At 52.8% G+C, this 18770-nt stretch overlaps 1 protein-coding gene across 5 annotated transcripts in view; it reads left to right on the plus strand.

The window, feature by feature from the left end:
- The window catches only part of TRIOBP (TRIO and F-actin binding protein), a 61018-nt gene that overhangs the window by 13362 nt on the left and 28886 nt on the right, over positions 1 to 18770 (plus strand). For 3 of the 5 annotated variants that reach the window (XM_059886304.1, XM_059886302.1, XM_059886305.1), the window contains exons 7-10: positions 3993 to 6573; positions 10960 to 11074; positions 11759 to 12853; positions 15902 to 15979. In XM_059886304.1, coding sequence (XP_059742287.1) covers positions 3993 to 6573; positions 10960 to 11074; positions 11759 to 12853; positions 15902 to 15979 — 3869 coding nt within the window. Of the gene's footprint in view, positions 1 to 3992; positions 6574 to 10959; positions 11075 to 11758; positions 12854 to 15901; positions 15980 to 18329; positions 18468 to 18770 lie in introns of those variants that run through there. The other 2 variants (XM_024991625.2, XM_059886306.1) reach the window with 2 other exon arrangements.

Genomic DNA, 18770 nt, shown 5'->3' on the forward strand with positions numbered 1-18770 from the left:
TCGCAGCCACTGTAGTAATAACTGGTTCAGGCACAAATCACCAGCAGATGCTAAATTCCTGCATGAAGGGTTGTTGGGGAACAGGATATTCACATGGACTCAAAGTATCACCCCTCAGATTACACATTGGTTATGAAGGGAATAGGCATCCTTAGGATGGGAGATCTGGCAGACACCAGCTTAACCAAGTGGTCGCTCGGCATCCTAGCATGGGGCAAATTGGCTGGGTGCCCCTGCGTGACGCACAGGGGAGGGCACAGCATCTTTTCCCAGTTTGGCTGCTAAAAAAAAAAGAATCTATCTCCTGCCTCTAATCCCAACAGAACATCAGACAAACCCAAACAGGGATATTCTGCAAACTAACTGACAGGATTCTTCATGAAAGACCAAAAAGGACTGAGGAGCTATTCTTGAATAAAAGAGTCAGGGAAGTGAAACGCCATGTGTATCCGGGCTTGGGTCCGGGATAGGAAAATAAAGAGCTATGAAAGACATGACTGGGATATGGGGAAGTTTGAATGTGGACTGTATGTATTGCATCCATGCTGTGCTTCCTGAGCGTGAGGACAGAAGCAGACCGTCCTCACTCAGGAGGTGCACATGGAGGGGCTCTTTGGTGGCTCAGACAGTAAAGAATCTGCTTGCAGTGCAGGAGACCCAGGTTTGATCCCTGGGTCGGGAAGATCCCCTGGAGAAGGGAATGGCTACCCACTCTAGTCTTCTTGCCTGGAGAATTCCGTGGACAGAGGAGCCTGGTGGGCTAAAGTCCATGGGGTCGCAAAGAATTGGATGTGACTGAGTGACTAACACTTTTCATGGATGGCTTAGAGGTGAATTGTCATGAGGTCTTTTTTAAAAACTTATTTATTTATTTGGCTACGTGGGTCTTGCAGCACAGAGGATCTTCAGTCTTCACTGCAGCACACAGGATCCTTCAGTTGTGGCATGTGGGATCTAGTTCCCTGACCAGGGATTGAACCCGGGCCCCCTGCATTGGGAGCTCAGAGTCTTAGCCACTGGACCAGCACAGAAGTCCCTCCTTACGCTTTATGTGCAATCAGCAGCAGTTCTGGTCAGCACCTCCAAAACACATTCCAAAATATGTCTCCTTTTTGCCGTCTCTGCCACTGCTCCCTGATCAAACTAGGGGTTATTGCTGGAGCCTCCTTCAGTCTCCGGCTTTGCCAGGCCACTTCAGTCCATTCTCCCTCCAGCAGCTGAGCCATCTTTAAAAACATTCATCAGATCTTGTCAGCACCTCACCCCCACTGCCCTGTCCTCTCAGGCCCTGGGGAGAGGGCGTGTGGAAAGAAGTGCCTCCCCAGTGTGAATGGCCTGATCCTGGTGGGATTTTGTACTAGACATCTGCTTTCTTGCTCTTAAACACAGGGTAGGGGGGTGGGGGGGGGAACCCTCACTATGTGACCTGCTTGATCAAAGGCAGTCACCGCTGTCTACCTGGTGGCAAGCTCCCAAATTGCAGCAGGAGGCCACGGCCTGGGAGGAATCAGCCAGGTGCGAGATGCTGGGAACACTTTGACATCCCTCTAGGGCTCCTCCCAGTTTGCAGACACACTGGATGGAGCAGGGTGTGCCGAGCCCTGGCTGGCTGAGGGACAAAACACAGATGCCCTGAACATCTGCCTAGTCTGCCCCGTGTGCTCAATAAAGGGGCTGCAGGAATGAAGTCAGATCCTGGTTGGGCCAGGCTCAAAGGATGCACTGGTGAGGGGAAAGGGAAGGAACTGGGCCTGGGGTGCTGACCCAGCTGTGAGCCTCTGGGAGGGGCGGGAAATTCCATCTCAGCCAGCACCCAGGCTCACCGGGAGGGAAGACTCCAGGACGAGGCAGAGCTCAGAGCTGGAAGGTGGTGGGGCAACATTACTGCTCACTTATGGTGTGCTAGGCACAGGAGACACAGCTGTAAGTGAGAAGGTGAGGCCCCTGCCCACAGGGACCTCGGAGGCCAGCGGAGGTGGGCAGAGCCTTGCTGGCCATGGGAAATGCCTGGGTTTTATTCCAAGTGCAGTTGGGAGCCCCGAAAGTGGTTTGTGTGCTTGTTTTTAAATCTTTTAGAATAGTTGCAAAAATGGTACAGAGAATTTCGATTACAGTCTTCACTCGGGTTCCTCCGGTGTTGACATCTTACATAATTATAGCCCGATTATCAAAATTAAGAAATTAACACCGATAACAATACTGTTAACTAAACTACACTGTTTTTGTTGTTTTTAATGTTTATGTGTTTATTTGGTTGTGCCGGGTCTTAGTTGCCGCACATGGAGTCTTTTAGTTGAGGCGTGTGAACTCTTAGCTACAGCACGTGGGATCTAGTTCCCTGACCAGGGATTGAACCTGGGCCCTCTGAATTGGGAGTGTGGAGTCTTAGCCACTGGACCGGCAGGGAATTCCCACTACAGACTTTCTTTGGATTCACGTTTTCCTCCACAAATGTCTCTTTTCTGTTGCAGGACCCGATCCAGAATCCCACGTTGCATTTAATCATCATGTCTTGTGAACTTTCTCCCCTCTGAGATAGCTCTCAGTCTCCTTGTAAGCCGGGGTGGTCTAGCTAGGTTTGCTTTTCGAAAGGATCTCCCTGGGTAGATGATGACCTTGTGCCCAGAGTGTACGTGTTAGAGGGCTATTGTGAAAAACGAGGGAGGCTGAGAGCGGGGAGGTGGGAAGAGGTAGATGAGAGAAGCTGGCAGATTTGGAATGTCACGGGACATCAGTCCATCAGGCAACAATAGGCAAAAAAATTTTCTCCTCGGGGGCAGTGCTATGCCGGCTTCCAGGATCCTAGTTCCGCGACCAAGGGCGGAACCCGGGCCCTGGCAGTGAAAATGCCAAGTCCCAACTACTGGGCCACCAGGGAATTCCCAACGATGAAAACTTTGTCATTCTGTGTGTGGTTCCAGTCCCCTGAAGGGTACTAGAGACTCAGGGTTCAGTGATACCAGCTCAGAGAGCTTGGAGGAGGCAGAAGTTTCAAAGTAGAAGAGGGATTCCTTTTTTGTTCTTTGGCCAAGCCATGCAGCTTGTGGGATCTCAGTTCCCCCACCAGAGACTGAACCCTGGGCCAAGGCAGTAAATTCCAGCCACTGGGCCACCAGGGAACTTCCCAGAAAAGAGGGACTCTGAAGCATGGCCTTTAATGAAGGCAGTCATGGCCCCGTCAAGATGAAGCCACAATAGCCTTTACTTCTCTTCTGAAGCACCAACCCAGGGACGTACGTGCACAGGGCTGGTGGCTACCATATGCTTGGGGACCAAGGGACTGAGGGGGTGGAGGGTGACACCACTGTCATGCTGCCCTTCATGGGGATGGGGGTTGTGAGGGTGTCCCTCCCTGAAGAGGGAAGTTACACGAATCCCTTAGATCAAAGCTTCTTCAACTGTGGCGTGCGTGCAGATAGCCTAGGAATCTTATTAAAATGTGGATTCTGATGCAATGTGCCCAGTGCGGGTAGTGGTGCTGAGAGTCTGCATTTCTAGCAAGCCCCTCAGGTGAGGCCATTGCTGCCTGTTCACAAAAGGAAATTTCTGGAGCTATCACACAGGAGTCTCACTGGAAGGGAGGGAGGGAGTTCTGGGAATCCAATTGCAGGAAGTAGAACAGAAATGGAAAATTGTTGGTAGCTGCTATGAGATTCAGCTCTTCCTCTCTGGGCTCACAGAGGCGGTTTTCAAAACTGCTCTTGAAGAGTTTGCTTCTTTTCTGAAGGTCACTATGTGACCTTTGGCTCTACCACCCACCCCACTTTGACCAAGTCCGCCTGGTTTTCAATTTCAAATTCCTGACTTCAGCCTGAGAGGGGCACCTAAGCCCTCCTGCAGTCTGCTTGCTCCTAGGGGCAGAGGTGTGTGAGGACCTCCAAGAAGAAGGTGTGGGGTCTGCCCCAGTCATCCATCTTAGGGGACCAGGAAAAGTAGGCTGTGGGAGCCGCCTGGACCTCTCCGCTTGCCTTGAACCTGCCTCCTCTCTCTAGGCTCTGGAGTTGGGAACCGAAGCGCCGGACAGCACTGGGCCAAGCTCCGGGGAGAAAGCGGGTACTTCTCCTTGGAGCGGTCCCAGTCGGTGCCGACCCCGGCCTCCCCCGCGACGCCACAGAGTGGTCCTCGAAGTGCCACCTCCCAGGCTTCCTCTCTCCATCGCTCTGCCCCAAGGAATGCTGTCCAGGCTGCTTCCCCACAACACGGGGCCTCCCGAGCCTCCTCTCCCCACCGAATCATCCAACGGGACAATGCCGGAACCTCATCTACTCAACAGGATGCCCCCAAGACCTCTTCCACACAGCAGGACACCCCCAGAGCAACCTCTCCTTCAAGAGCTGCCCCACGAGACAACCTCAGAACTTTGTCCGCCCAACAGGATGCCCCCAAGACCTCTTCCTCACCGCGGGACACCCCCAGAGCAACCTCTCCTTCAAGAGCTGCCCCACGAGACAACCTCAGAACTTTGTCCGCCCAACAGGATGCCCCCAAGACCTCTTCCACACAGCGGAACACCCCCAGAGCAACCTCTCCTTCAAGAGCTGCCCCACGAGACAACCTCAGAACCTCATCCACCCAACAGGACGCCCCCAAGACCTCTTCCACACAGCGGAACACCCCCAGAGCAACCTCTCCTTCAAGAGTTGTCCCACGAGACAACCTCAGAACCTCATCCACCCAACAGGACACCCCCAAGACCTCTTCCACACAGCGGAACACCCCCAGAGCAACCTCTCCTTCAAGAGTTGTCCCACGAGACAACCTCAGAACCTCATCCACCCCACAGGACGCCCCCAAGACCTCTTCCACACAGCGGAACACCCCCAGAGCAACCTCTCCTTCAAGAGTTGTCCCACGAGACAACCTCAGAACCTCATCCACCCAACAGGACACCCCCAAGACCTCTTCCACACAGCGGAACACCCCCAGAGCAACCTCTCCTTCAAGAGTTGTCCCACGAGACAGCCCCAGAACCTCATCCACCCAACGAAATAATCCTTGGGTTTCCTCTCCCCCCAGAGCCACCCAACAAGACACCTCCAGAGCCTCTTACACCCAACAGGACAACCCTCAAGCTCCTGTTCTGACTTGTACTCCCCAGCAGGGCAACCCCAGACCTTCTTGTGTTCCACAGAACACACCTAGAAGCTCTTCTGCCCAAAGGGACAACCCTAAAACCTCTTGTACCCAACAGGACAATCCCCAATTCTCTTCCTCACGGCGGGGAAACCCCGGAAGCACCTCCTGTCAGGGCTGCACCCAACAAGACCATCCCAGAGCATCTTCTCCCCATCGCTCCTCTCAGCGGAACAACCCCCGGAACGCCTCTCCCCACCGTACTAACAAAGACATCCCATGGGCCTCCTTTCCCCTCCGGCCAACGCAGAGTGATGGCCCCCGATCCTCTTCCCCATCTCGCTCCAAGCAAAGTGAGGTTCCCTGGGCATCCATTGCCCTCCGGCCAACGCAGAGCGACCGGCCTCAGACCTCATCTCCTGCTAGATCAGCTCAGCGGGACTCACCCCAGTCTTCCTCTGGACCCACCCAGCACAACTCACCATTCCGGGCCACTGCCACCTCCCATAACCCAGGCCACCATGGGGCCTCCAGGACCTCCTCGCCTCTGCATCCCACTCCCCGTGGTGCACCCCAGATCTCTTCCGAGCCCCCCCAGCCTCCGTGTGCTGTGTGCATTGGGCACCGGGACGCCCCTAGGGCCTCCTCACCTCCTCGCTATTTACAGCATGACCCCTTCCCCTTCTTCCCAGACCCCCACGCATCTGAGAGTGAATCACCCCACCATGATCCCCCCTATATGCCCCCAGCCGTATGCATTGGACACCGGGATGCCCCCCGGGCTTCCTCACCCCCCCGCCACACCCAGTTTGACCCCTTCCCCTTCCTCCCAGACACATCGGATGCTGAGAACCAGTCCCCGCAGCACGACCCTCCTCAGTTCCCCCCACCTGTGTGTATCGGGTACCGTGATGCACCCCGGGCCTCCTCCCCGCCCCGCCAAGCCCCCGAGCCCTCCCTCTTGTTCCCGGATCTCCCCAGAGCCAGCACAGAGAGCCTGGTCCCCTCCATGGACTCTTTGCATGAGCCTCCTGCCATCCCTGCACCGGTATGCATTGGGCACCGCGACGCACCCTCCTTCTCATCTCCACCACGCCAGCCCCCCGAGCCCTCCCTCTTCTTCCAGGACCCTCCTGGGACGAGTATGGAGAGCCTGGCCCCTTCCACCGACTCTCTGCGTGGCTCCCCAGTGCTGCCCCCTCAGGTGTGCATCGGGCACCGGGATGCCCCTCGCGCCTCCTCCCCACCCCGCCACCCGCCCAGTGACCTAGCATTCCTGGCACCCTCACCTCCTCCAGGCAGCTCGGGGGGCTCCTGGGGCTCGGCACCCCCAGGGGAGATCAGGCACAACTTGGAGAGGGAGGAGTACACCGTGCTGGCTGATCTGCCCCCCGCCAGGAGGCTGGCGCAGAGGGAGCCGGGGCCCCAGGGCAGCAACGGGGGCCGCACCCGCAGCCCTGGCCGCGCAGAGGTGGAGCGCCTCTTCGGGCAAGAGCGCAGGTGAGCCCAGGGCGGGGGCGGCCAGGTGGGCTGGGGAGGAGGCTTGGCAACAGGCCAGGTGGAAAGTCCGCAGGCTTAGGTTCCAGATGAGGAAAGGGTTTAGATCCCCTGCCTGCCACTTACTGGCTGTGTGACCTTGGGCAAGGCACTCCACCTCTCTGTTTCCACGTGCTAGAGTTGTTTTTGACAATTAAATGATAATACGCATAGCCTAGTAGTTAAGAGCAAAGACCAGGGTCAGGCAGGCTGGGTTCAAATCCTGGGTCACAGCCATTCCCCAACCTATGTGATGCAGCAAAGTGATTTAACCTACTTGAGCCTCAGTTTCCTCATCTGTAAAACTGGGACTTTAATACATTAATTTAAATGAGGTCAAACTCTTCGTTGGAGAGTCACAGGTTTATTTTATTTTTTTTCCCACCTTGTGTGAGGGGGGAAGAAAAGAGTCCATGTTTTTTTTTTTTTTTTTCCTGCCTTGACAAACAAAACTCATGGGTCCCATACATTTCAGAAAACAGAGATGTCAATTTAAAAGTATGGCCAGGAGACTTCCCTGGTGGTCCAGTGGCTAAGACTCTGTGCTCCCAATGCAGGGGGCCTGGGTTTGATCCCTGGTCAGGGAATCAATTCCACATGCTGCAACTAAGAGTTCTCATGCCGCAGCCACGACTTGGCACAGCCAAATAAATACATAAAAATAAATTTATTAAAAAAATATAGCCAGAGCCATATATCTTAAATAAGAGAACCCACAGGATGGCAGACTTTTTGGAAGTTCAATGTTCCTTTTCTGGGACACGGTGACAGCACCTGAAGTCCAGGCATCACACGAATCTCCTTGGTCATTGGCTTCATTTACACAGGCGTTTAAGACCCAGCAGAGCATCTGCTTTTCCACAACCTCAGGGAGGAGAAACATTTCCTCCAGATCCGGCTGAGATTTTCATCAGCAGTTCCAGCCTCATAGTCTTTAAGGGTCAGGGTCTGGAATTAATTAGTTAGGGACCCAACCCCAGTTAGGGTCAAGAGAACCAAAAACATATAGGTCTGAAAGTCTCGAAACTTTCAGTGTAGAAGTCAATAAATTACAGTGTATTTACCGAGACAAAGTTGTACAACCATCAGCACAACCTAATTATAGAACATTTCTATCACTGTAAGGAGCCGGTAATATTTTGCATCCACAATTCCTCTCTTTGTTGTCCCTTAGACAACATTTTCTCTTAGATTTGAATCTGCATGAAAAATCTTATCTCTTCTTCAGATTTCCTTTCCCATAAAGTTTTATCCATTTACTACCCAGGTGACAACCTTTGTGGGCTCCGGCCTCAGTGTACAATACACGTTTTCTTAGTTAGTTTTTTTTTTTTCTAGAGAAGTTTTAAGGGTCACAACAAAATTGAGTGGAAAGTACAGAGATCTCCTGTGTAGACACCGTTCCCACAGGTGCACAGCTGCCTCTACTATCAACATCCCCCACCGGGGTGGTCCATTGGTTACGAGCCATAGGCTTACACTGACGCATTATCACCCAGAGTCCATAGTTCACAGCAGGGTTTACTCTGATGATGCACATTCTGAGTTTAGACAAATGTTTAATGATATGTGTCTACCATCAGAATATTACAGAGTAGTCTCACTGCCTTGCAAACCCCCTCTGTCTTTGACCTTTTATTATGACTCTCTTTTAAAAAGATTATTTATTTTTTTGATCATTTGGCCATGCCTTATGGCATATGGGATCTTAGTTCCCCCACCAGGGATCAAACCCAGTCCCCTGCATTGGAAGGGTAGAGTCCTAACCACTGGACCACCAGGGAGGTTCCGTAATTCTTTTTGGTCTAATGTCAATTTGCATACGTTTGACTTTATCTGGTAACTCAGCAGGGTCTTTAAACCAAAATTGAATTTTCTTTTTTTCCTACTGTGATAACTTTTAGAGAGATAAAAGATTTGTTGCAGAAGTCTGGAATATGTTTATAGTTTGATTAACCATTTAATTGTTTTTACACAGATTCTTCATTTTATTTTGCTCCCTTTGAAGTAGATTATCTTTTTTAAAAGCTTTATTGAGGTGTGATTGATATATAAAAGTTGTATATTTAACATATATGTTTTGGTAAAGTAGATTATTTACCTTTTAACCAAGGTTTTACAACTCTACTGAGTAATTAACATTTTCCCTCTTGTATGGTATTTTTTCCAAGTAGGAAACCATTTGTCCTCTGAAGATAAAATTTGAAAACCTATTTAAGTATCCGTAAATGGCAGGCTGAAATTCATGAATGGGTGGCTATAAAGCGATACTTTTCTTTTCTCCCATTTATTCATTCAACATATTTATCCAGCATCTACTCTAAGCATCATTCTCATTGAGCCTGGAAATTTTTCCTTAAAGGGTTATGACATTAAAGCATTAGGAATTTTGGCTTGACATCTTCATTTTCTACCCTCTTAATGCCTTTGGAATCTTTTTTTTTTTTTTAATTGAAGTATAGTTGCTTTCCAATGTGGAATCTCTTGTCTTAGAATCATATAAGCATTTCCTAGTCTCTTAAATTCAAAACAGAGCCTTCACAGAATTTGCTAGACTTGACAGCTGTTGTCCTTTAATGCACTCTGCAAGTGGAAGAGCCCATCCAAGCTTTCAAAGGAAATGTATTTCCTTTGTCGCCTTCGGTGCAGCCACACCAACCCTCAGGAACAGGTAGCCCAAGGAGACACTGTTGCTTCAGCATCAGAAAGGCTGGGTCTCGGTTGAAGGCTCAGAATCTTCTTGGTCTCTCCATCCCGCATAGGGGGAACATCTCAGAAGGAATACTCATTTAACACACTGAAGTTTATATGGAAAATGCCCTCACTCGGGACAGAACACACATTTTCCTCACCAGCCGCACAGGGTCTTTGCTGCCATTCTCCCCACCTACTCAGCGTTGGGGTTTTTACTCCACAGAGGCTCCTGGTTCTAAGAGAAACTCACTCTAAGGTTCAGATCTCACAGAGCAAGGAAACTGTCTCGCTTCAAATTGGATTAAAAATCAAACCTGATTAGGCAGCCTTCAAACTCAGAAATACTCCAGAGTGGGGAACTTCAGTTCCCTGTGAGTCACATGCCAAGAAGTGCTAAAACAGCAAATTAGTTTATGGATCTGATTCTAATGACATTGACAAAAGCCATAACACAAGAACAAAGCCCAAACCCATAATTGTTTTATTCTCCAAACCTCTAGTTTCAGCCTAGTCTCCAAGCTAGAGGAAGACTGCAGAGCACAGGTCCTTGCTCAGACCTGAGCAGAGATTCCTCTTCCTGTTTTGCTGGCTTGGTCAAGGTCAGCACCTGGTCATCTTTCCCAGGCTCCTTCTGGTGTGGTTTAGCCACCAGAGACAGTTTCATTTGTCAATTTAAATGAAGTCTGACTCTCAAACCCTCTTGCAATAAATATCCTAAATGTCAAGTGGAGTGGTTAGGTCTTATATATGGGAGGGGAGAGATGCGCCCAGATTCTGTTCAGTGTTCCTACACTCCAACAGAGACGTCACGTTAAATGTTAATAGCCATGGCTACCAATTATTAAGCACGACAACTAGCTGAAACCAGGGACTTAGGGGTTATCTTTGTTGGATGTGGCGACAATGCCTAGAGTCTGGGTGTCTTAGAAATGACATTTGCATGAATGGTTTTATGTTGGCCTTTCTGGAGTTGTGGAGCAGAGGGGATATTTCATTCTTCTGATTTTGCTAAGAGCACTTTTACTGACAGCTAGGATGGCTGCAAACCTGTTAGTAGTAGGGGGAAAACAGGTGGGCCTCAGAAGTCCAAAATTTACCATATGGGCAGGAAGAAGGCAAAAAGAATAGGATATGGCGGCATATGACATTATGCATCTCTGATCGCCACCTCATGGCTTGCGGGAGATGAGGTCAGATAGCACAAGTGCCTGGCACCCAGGAAGTGCTCCATAAATGTTTGCCATTAAGATCATGTGTGCGCAGTGCTTGGCACAGTAGGTGCTGAATAAATCTTAATTCCCACAAGGACCAGTTGAGACTATGTGGGTGAGCTGTGGGCCACTCATGGGGTAGTGGCCAGAAAGGAAGCACTGAGTGAGACAGGAGGTGGTCTAGGCCAAGGTGGAGCCCCCTACTTTTGCTCACCCCTTTTCTCACTTCATCTTCACAACAGCCCCGTGAGGCAGGTGGACTACTATCCCCATTTTGCAGAAGGGGAAACTGAGGCCCTGAGAGGCTCCTTCCTCACTCCAGGCCCTTCATCTAGCTTGCAGTGGGTCCCTGAATCTGCCACTGGGGGCGGGAGTAGAGGAGCTGGGGTACCGGGAGTGGGACAGCCCCAAGGGCCCTCAGAGGGGCGGCTGCGTTTGCTCATAGGAAGTCCGAGGCACCGGGGGCCTTCCAGGCCCAGGACGAGGGGCGGTCGCAGTGGCCCAGCCAAGGTCAGAGCCAACTTCTCCGAAGACAGTCCAGCCCTGGCCTCAGCAGGGAGGTGAGCACGGCCAGCCTGCTGGGAGGCCCCTCTACCCCCAAGGGGTGGGCCATTGCTTCTCCTCTCCCCCAGATGCTGGGCGGGGGTCCTGGGAGGGAGGTTCTTTATGAAAGGGTCAAAGCCCCAATCATGGGTGTCCAGCTCCTCTCTCTCCCAAAGAGTCAGCAAAAATGAGGCAGACCCCAGTTCATCCATCTTGAAGATGGCCTCTGCCCTCTTCCTTCATTAGGCATCTACCAAGTTGGGAAGTTTTCAGGGAAACTTCCCATGGGTCAGTCCAGCTCTACAGGCTGTCTCTTCCAGGGTGGGGATTTGCGTGTTTAAAGTAGCTCTTAGGTGGCAAGGCCCACCCAGGGGATGGGGTGTTGGTGGTGCAGATTCTGGCCCTGGAGAGCCCAGGTTGGAATCAGTATCTTGTGTGGAGGGGTGGTGGGGGAAACTGGAAAGTGAGCAGCTCTTCTTTTTGGAAGTGAGGAAGGTGGGTGAGAGGGAAGGGCTGACACCCTCAGGAAGGGATTTCAGGGGCCCTAGGTACTCTCTGACCTGCTTTAATCCAGCCTGCTGTGAAGAGAGAGCTTGCAACTCCCCTGAGGCCTGGCTGGGACCCCAGCTGCCTGTCCTCCTAGACAGACCCCACCCAGCCAGGGGCCTGGAGCCTCACCCACCCCTTCACCTCATCCTCAGGTAACCAAGTCCCCTGCGAAGCAGGCAGAACCAGCCCGACGTAGCCGCACAGAAGCCCCTCATCCCAGGAGCCCCGAGAGGCGGCCTGAGGGGGACCGGTGGCTCCAGGGGTCCTCGCCTCCCCTGAGGATGTCAGCCAGAACTCCTGAGAGGGAACAGCGGACACAGAGACCCCTGGAACGTGGCCGGGTGGGCCCAAGACAGCCCCTGGGAGGGTGGCGGAGTCAGGAGGAGCCACCAGGATCCCAGGGCCCGCACAGATGCCTGGAGAGAGGCTGGCGCAGCCAGGAGGAGGGCCCAGGCCTGGGAGGCTGGCAAGGACTCGGGGAGTCCAGCCGGGGGGCTGCCAGAGCCCCAGAGGCAATGTGGAGGGGCCTTCCCAGGGAGTCTGAGAGCTGGAGCCTGCTGGGTGGCCTCTCTGGCCACAGGTGGCAGTCAGAGACCTGGGAGGAGCCCCTGGACAGGGGCTGGGGCAGCCTACAGGAGCTGTCCAGTCCTCACCAGCCTGTGACCCCCCCGGAGAACTCCAGGGCAGGCCCAGGGGAGTTCTCGAAATCCCAGAGGCCTGAGACATTACCAGCCATGGGCAGGGGCACCGAGGGAGCCTGCCCACACTTGCACGGCTCCGAGAGGCGACCTGAGTTTGACTGGAGGGACCTGGTGAGCCTTCTCGGGGTACCCAGGGAGGGGACGTGGAGTCGCTCGGAGGAGCCAACACTCACCTCCCATCTTCCACGGCTGGACTGGGAGGGCCTCCTGGAGCTCCTGCAGGCCCAGTTGCTCCACAAGGACCCAGCGGGACACTGGGTTGGCCCTGGCCAGGCTTCCCCAGGCACTAAGGGTACCCAGGAGCTGGAGCAAGACCAACACAGCCAGCCTGAAGGAGGAGCAGGGGCTGCCCTAGTCAATGGATATGACCCCGGGCAGTGGCCCCAGAGCTCCGCTCAGCCGTCCAGCCCCACCAGCATCTCCACCCAGTGGCCAAAGACCAAAGTGACAAGCGGACCAGAGTCCTCAGCTACGACTGGTCTGGAGGAGACGAGCCAGTTGGGGAGCAGGAGCCCTGCAGAGGACCCCAGCTTGCCACAGCGGGAGGTAAGTCAGTCTCATTTCCAAGGGACAGCCTGAAAGTCAGCCCCACCTGACACAAGTCTCCCGAACGGTCACCCCTCAGCTCCTGCACACCGTCTCCCTCCTGACCAAAACCTGTCCCTACCACCAAACTGCAGTGATAATACCCAGCCCTTTCTTTGAGCATTTACTAGGTGCTAAATCTTGATCTGAATGTTTTATGGTATTTTCCTCATTTACTCTCCGCGGCAGTCTGATGAGAAAGGCAATATTTACAGATAGGGAGTCTGAGACACAGAGAGGTTAAGCCACTGAGTGGCTTAGATCACACAGCTAGTAGGGCTTAGGGTGGGGGTGGACCGCAGGTCTGCTCTGTGCAGATCACCCTGAGGCCTCCCACAAGATGCACTGACCAGGGCCTTCTCCCCTTCTGGCCCTACGATACTTGGTTTGTGTTGCTTTCTGGTGGCCTCTACCTGGCCCTGTCTGGGACTGCACCCAATGTGGTCACGTCCCCTCCCCACGGCAGTATTCCAAGTTCCTTAAAATCCAGGACGGCTTCACTTACCCCTCTCTGGCCCCTGCAGCGCCTCTCAGGCACAGGGAAGGAGTTGTATAAATGCTTATTGGTCTGAGCTCACTGCTGAGACAGCTGCTTCAATGGGGGCCTGTATGGAAAGCAGGCCCAGTGCCTGGCACATAGTAGATGCCCACCAAGTCCCTGCCTTATCTCTTTGGCCCAGGGGCAGGGTCACAGAGTCAGTGCTGCCCCGAGCGTTTATTTGAAGATGGGAAGGGTCCTAGAGACCAGAACCCTGCAACCTGGCCTCAGCTCACCAGGGATGCAGCATATTTTAACACCCAGCTTCTCTTGGTCCTGGTCTTCAGTAGTGTGGGACCAACTGCTCCCCCGACAGGCACCACTGGGGCAATGTGGAGGTTCCTGCTCCTTTATCCAAACTCTCCTCATCTCCATGATGTGCAGCCCCATGCTGCCTCCTCCATGGACGACAGGGGAGGGTTCACGGTGTGTCAGGACCTGGGCTGGGGGCTTTACACACTTTGCCATGCGTGCCTCAGATAGATACAGTGCCCAGACGCATTCAGCATTTGCCGTGGGTCACACATATATGTGCTTAGTTGCTCAGTTGTGTTCGACTCTTTGTGACTCCATGGACTGTAGCCTGCCAGACTCCCCTGTCCATGTGGATTCTCCAGGCAAGAATACCGGAGTGGGTTGCCATGCCCTCCTCCAGGGGATCTTCCCGACCCAGGGATTGAACCCAGGTCTCCCGCACTGCAGGTGGATTCTTCATTGTCTGAACCACCAGGGAAGCTCATGTATAAGGCGAGAGAAATGGGACCAAAGTATTGACTCCAAAGCCCAAGGTTGCTTGTTTGGTTTTTTATAGCTGTTTTACAGTGTTGTGTTAATTTCTACTGTACAACAAAGTGACATAGTTATACTCTTTTTAAAAAACAACTCACTTAAAAAATCATTTTTCTTTCATTTTTTTTGGCTGTGCTGAGGCTTCGCTGCTGCACGGACTTGCCTCTAGTTGCAGCGAGTGGGGCCTAGTCCCTAGTTGCAGGGTGCAGGCTTCTCATCGCGGTGGCGTCTCTTGTGGAACACGGGCTCCAGGACGTGTGGGCTTCAGTAGTTTCAGCGTGTGGGCTCAGAAGTTGTGGCTCCTGGGCTCTAGAGCACAAGCCCAGCAGTTGTGGTGCACGGGCTTAGTTGGTCTGCAGCATGTGGGATCTTCCTAGATCAGGGATCGAATCCATGTCTCCTGTGTTGGCAGCAGATTCTTTACCATTGAGCCACCAGGGAAGCCCTCCCTATATATATATATATTCATATTCTTTTCCATTCTGGCTTATGAAAAGATATTCAATACAGTTTTTTTGTGTTATACAGTAGGACTTTGTTGTTTATTCTATATATAATAACTTGCATCTGCTAATTCCAAACTCCCAATCCTTCCCTCCCCACCTCCCTCTCCCCTTGGCAACCACAAATCATGCCTGTGAGTCTGTTTGTTTTGCAGATATGTTCACTTGTGTCATACTTTAGATTCCACATATAAACGATATCATGTATTATCTGTCTTTCTCTTTCTGACCTACTTTGCCTAGCATGATAATGACTAGCTCTATCCACGTTGCTGTAAGTGGCGTTATTTCATTCTTTTTTAATGGCCGAGTAATATTCCATTGTGTGTATGTACGTGTATGTTCCTTGTTCAAGTCTCAGATAGGTGCTCTGTCTGAGATGCTTTTCCTGAATACTCACCCCACCCCTGGGCTGGTGATGTTTCCTTTCTGGGCTTGGTAGTTCTGCTACTCTTCATCGGGTCATGCTCAGTTGTTGCCATTTTTCCTTAAAAAACATGAGCTCCTTGAGGGCAGGAGCTGCACCTACTTTATCTCCATACCCCCAGCCCCTAGCCCAGGGCCTGACACAAAGGAGGAGCTCAGCTCAGTGGCTGGTTGACCATGAATATATGGATGCTTGAGGGCCTACAAGAAACAGATTGGGGGTGGGTAGGTCAGTGGGTAGATGATGAATGAATGATAGATGACAGATGTGTGAAAGGGTAATGGATAAATGATATGTGCTGGACAAATGAGAAAGAGATGTCAGATGGATGACAGATGGGTGGGTGGATGGATGGATGGGTGATAAATGGAACAGATGATGGGTGCTGGATAGATATAGCATGGATGGGTAAATGTTGTAGAATATGCATGATGGATGGTGAATGAATGTTGGCAGGATGGGTAGATGGATGTTGGATGGATTAAGGAAGGATACATGGATATAGGATGGATGAATAGATGATGAGTTAATTGAGGATGGATATATTGGGATAATAGATGTTGGATAGATGAGTAGGTAGATGATGTAGGGTAGATTTTAGATGGTGGATGGATATATGGACCAATTGATGTTGGATTCTAGATGGACGTTAGATGGATGGATGATGAATGGATGGATAAGAAGTTGGATAGATGGATAGAACCTGGGAAGGGAAATACCCTAATCGAAGCTATGTTCCTTCTTATCTCCAGTTCCAATCAAAGGAGCCTGAGGAATCAGAACGAAGCAGAGGACAAGACTCACTGACTGATCAGAAGCAGGCCGATTCGGTAGTTGGGTCACTGGGTCATGGGTGTGGGTCATAGGGAGGGGAAGGGAAGGGAAATCAGGTAGGAGGTGGGCTGAGGTCCTGAGATGAGTTCTGGAGTCATCCAGACCAAGGCTGGCTCTGTCATGGGGTCACTGAGAAGAGGGGCTCTAGAGGAGCTGGGCAGCAGGGCTACCTTCTGGCTTGGAGACCTGGGTGGTTGGATGGTCCTGGGGTCAGAAGCCCAGGGCTCCACTTTCGACTTGCTAGGATGCCCTGAAAAGGTCACTGCCCTTCCCTGGGCAAATGGCAGTTTGACTCTGATAGTCTCGGAAGGCAAGGTCCTCCTGGGTCTGGAGGGCTGGCCACCCTGGGAGAAAGGGTAGGTTTCCAGGAGCTGGAGCCAGAGAGGCACTGAAGAGGGCTAGGGAGGTACAGAAGTCAGCTGGGCCTGGAGGATCTCCAGGGTCCCGGGCGGGAGAGATGTATGCAAGTGGTGGGACCCGCCAAGGCTGCTGGGAAGCCTGGCTGCAGCTGGAGCACATGCTCTGCCCCGCCCCTCCCCAGGACCTGCCAAACAGACTGTTTTCATCACCCTCAGCCTCCAGAGAGGTGAGGTCAGAGCCGAGGGCCTGGGGCAGCGGGAGGCGGGAGAGGAAGACCAGGCTGCTTGGGGCCAGCGCTTCTCTAATCCTGTTGTTCTGCTGTTTCTCATGCTGGCTCCTGAAAAGCCGGGTGTGACGGGGTGAGGGGGTGTCTGTCTGGCCTTGCTCCTAGTCTGAGCTGGGGGGATTCTGCCCGACCCCTGACTGTTGGGCAGAGGAGGAAACGAGGGGCAGGGCAGTCATCCTGGATCATATAGCCCACCGGTGGCGGAGCTCAGATTAGGACCTGGGACTCAGAACCCCCTACCCAGGCCTCTCCCTGCTCCCCCCCGCAACACCGCTTCCCAGCTCTGCCCTGATTGCCTTCGTGGCCTCGCAGAGTAGAAGCAGCATGCTCACTGCTGAGTGGGCCATCTGTGAAATGGGAGGTGATGGGGACTGGTCACTAAAGGTGCTTCCAGTTCTCCCAGGGACTCCGGCAGCTTTGCTCCTCCTCTTTCTGTGTTATTTCTTCACACTTCCTGGGACCAGAGTTTTGTGAACAAAGAGGAAATAGAAATATAGTGGTCTCCCTTTAGGCTCCATGAAATGGGCCTGCCCCAGCAACCCAGAAAACCTCTCAGTCCACCCCCAGGAAGCGTAGACTGGACAGAATGACAACTGCCTCATTCATTCATTCATTCGCTTGCATACTTAGTGAGCACCTTCTATATGCCTGTGTGTGCGCCAGAGGTGAACTGGAGTGCCATCATGGAGCCTACGGTCTAGTGGTCAGAGCTGTGATGGGGATGTGGTGCAGGGTCGGGGCCGTCCTCCCCCACAGTGTCCTCTGGACATGTGCTTTGATGCTTCATGTCCCACATCCAGAGAATCTCTGGATACTGGGGACTTGGGACACCTGGGTTCTGTCCTGCCTGTGCCAGTAACCTCCTTTGTGACTTTGGGCAAATGCCTCTGCTTCACAGGGGCCTCAGTTTCCCCAACAAGTGAAGGTGAAAGTCGCTCAATCGTGTCCAACTCTTTGAGACCCCCATGGACTATACAGTCCACTGAATTCTCCAGGCCAGAATATTGGAGTGGGTAGCCATTCCCTTCTCCAGGGGATCTTCCCAACCCAGCGATTGAACCCAGGTCTCCTGCATTGCCGGTGGATTCTTTACCAGCTGAGCCACTAGGGAATCCCCAAACAAAGATGACTCCAAAGCGGGTGCACTTGGGGGCTCTGCTGGGTATGACTGTAGATGTCTGGGACTCATTCCTTTCACAAAGGTGAGGAGAGTAGGCAGATGGGGGACTCGGGGTTAGGGGACACTTGGGTGAGTCCTTGGCTCCAGAGGACTGTTGCCATGGGGAAGAGGGACCCAGAGTTTCTCCATCTTTAGATATTTCAAGAGAAGCTGGAAATATGTAGTTATGTGTTAACCTCTTGATTAACACTGGAACCTAATGCAAAATAATCTGAAAACCCTATGCGGGCTGAACACACATCTGTGGTCTGCATTCCTCTCCTGCTGGCTCCCTGGGGTCCAATTTGAGGGTGGAGAAGTGCACATTCCCAAGGGTGCTGAGCCCCCAGAGCCCTGCCAACCAATACCTCACGGGTGAACGAGTTCACAAGCTCTTTTCTCGGCAGTTCTGGGATGGAGGAAGATGGCAACTCTGGGCCTGTGAGGTGGGCGTGGCAGCATGGGCAGGGGAGGCTGTCATCAGGGACTCCCCCATCCCACCAAAGGGACCTGGGGGCCAACACTGGACCCTGTTTGACAGGCAGACAAGAGGCCAGCAGAGGGCAAGGCTGGGAGCCCACTCAAGGGCCGACTGGTGACCTCATGGCGGATGCCCGGGGACCGTCCCACGCTGTTCAATCCGTTCCTGCTGTCTCTGGGGGTCCTCAGGTGGCAAAGGGTAGGCTGGCTCCAGTGGGGTGGGAGGGGTGAGGGTGGGAGAGAGAGGGGGAGGGGAGGGAGGAGGCTGGTGTTAGGCAGAGGAAAACCAGTAGGGGCTGAGAGGGAGAGATGTGGGACCCGCACTTGAGAAAGGAGAGCTGGAAGCAGAGCCCTGAGCTCCCTTGGTCTCTGCGGTGAGGGGCCTGTCCCACCTGCAGGACTGGGCTGGGGCCGCTTTCAGCTTGCAGGGTGAAGGGTGATGGAATAATCCACACAGCTGAAGCTCCCAATCAGCATATAGGCCAAGGGCAGCCAGGCTGGG

Source organism: Bos taurus, chromosome 5 (genome assembly GCF_002263795.3).
Source record: "Bos taurus isolate L1 Dominette 01449 registration number 42190680 breed Hereford chromosome 5, ARS-UCD2.0, whole genome shotgun sequence".
Lineage (NCBI taxonomy): Eukaryota > Metazoa > Chordata > Mammalia > Artiodactyla > Bovidae > Bos > Bos taurus.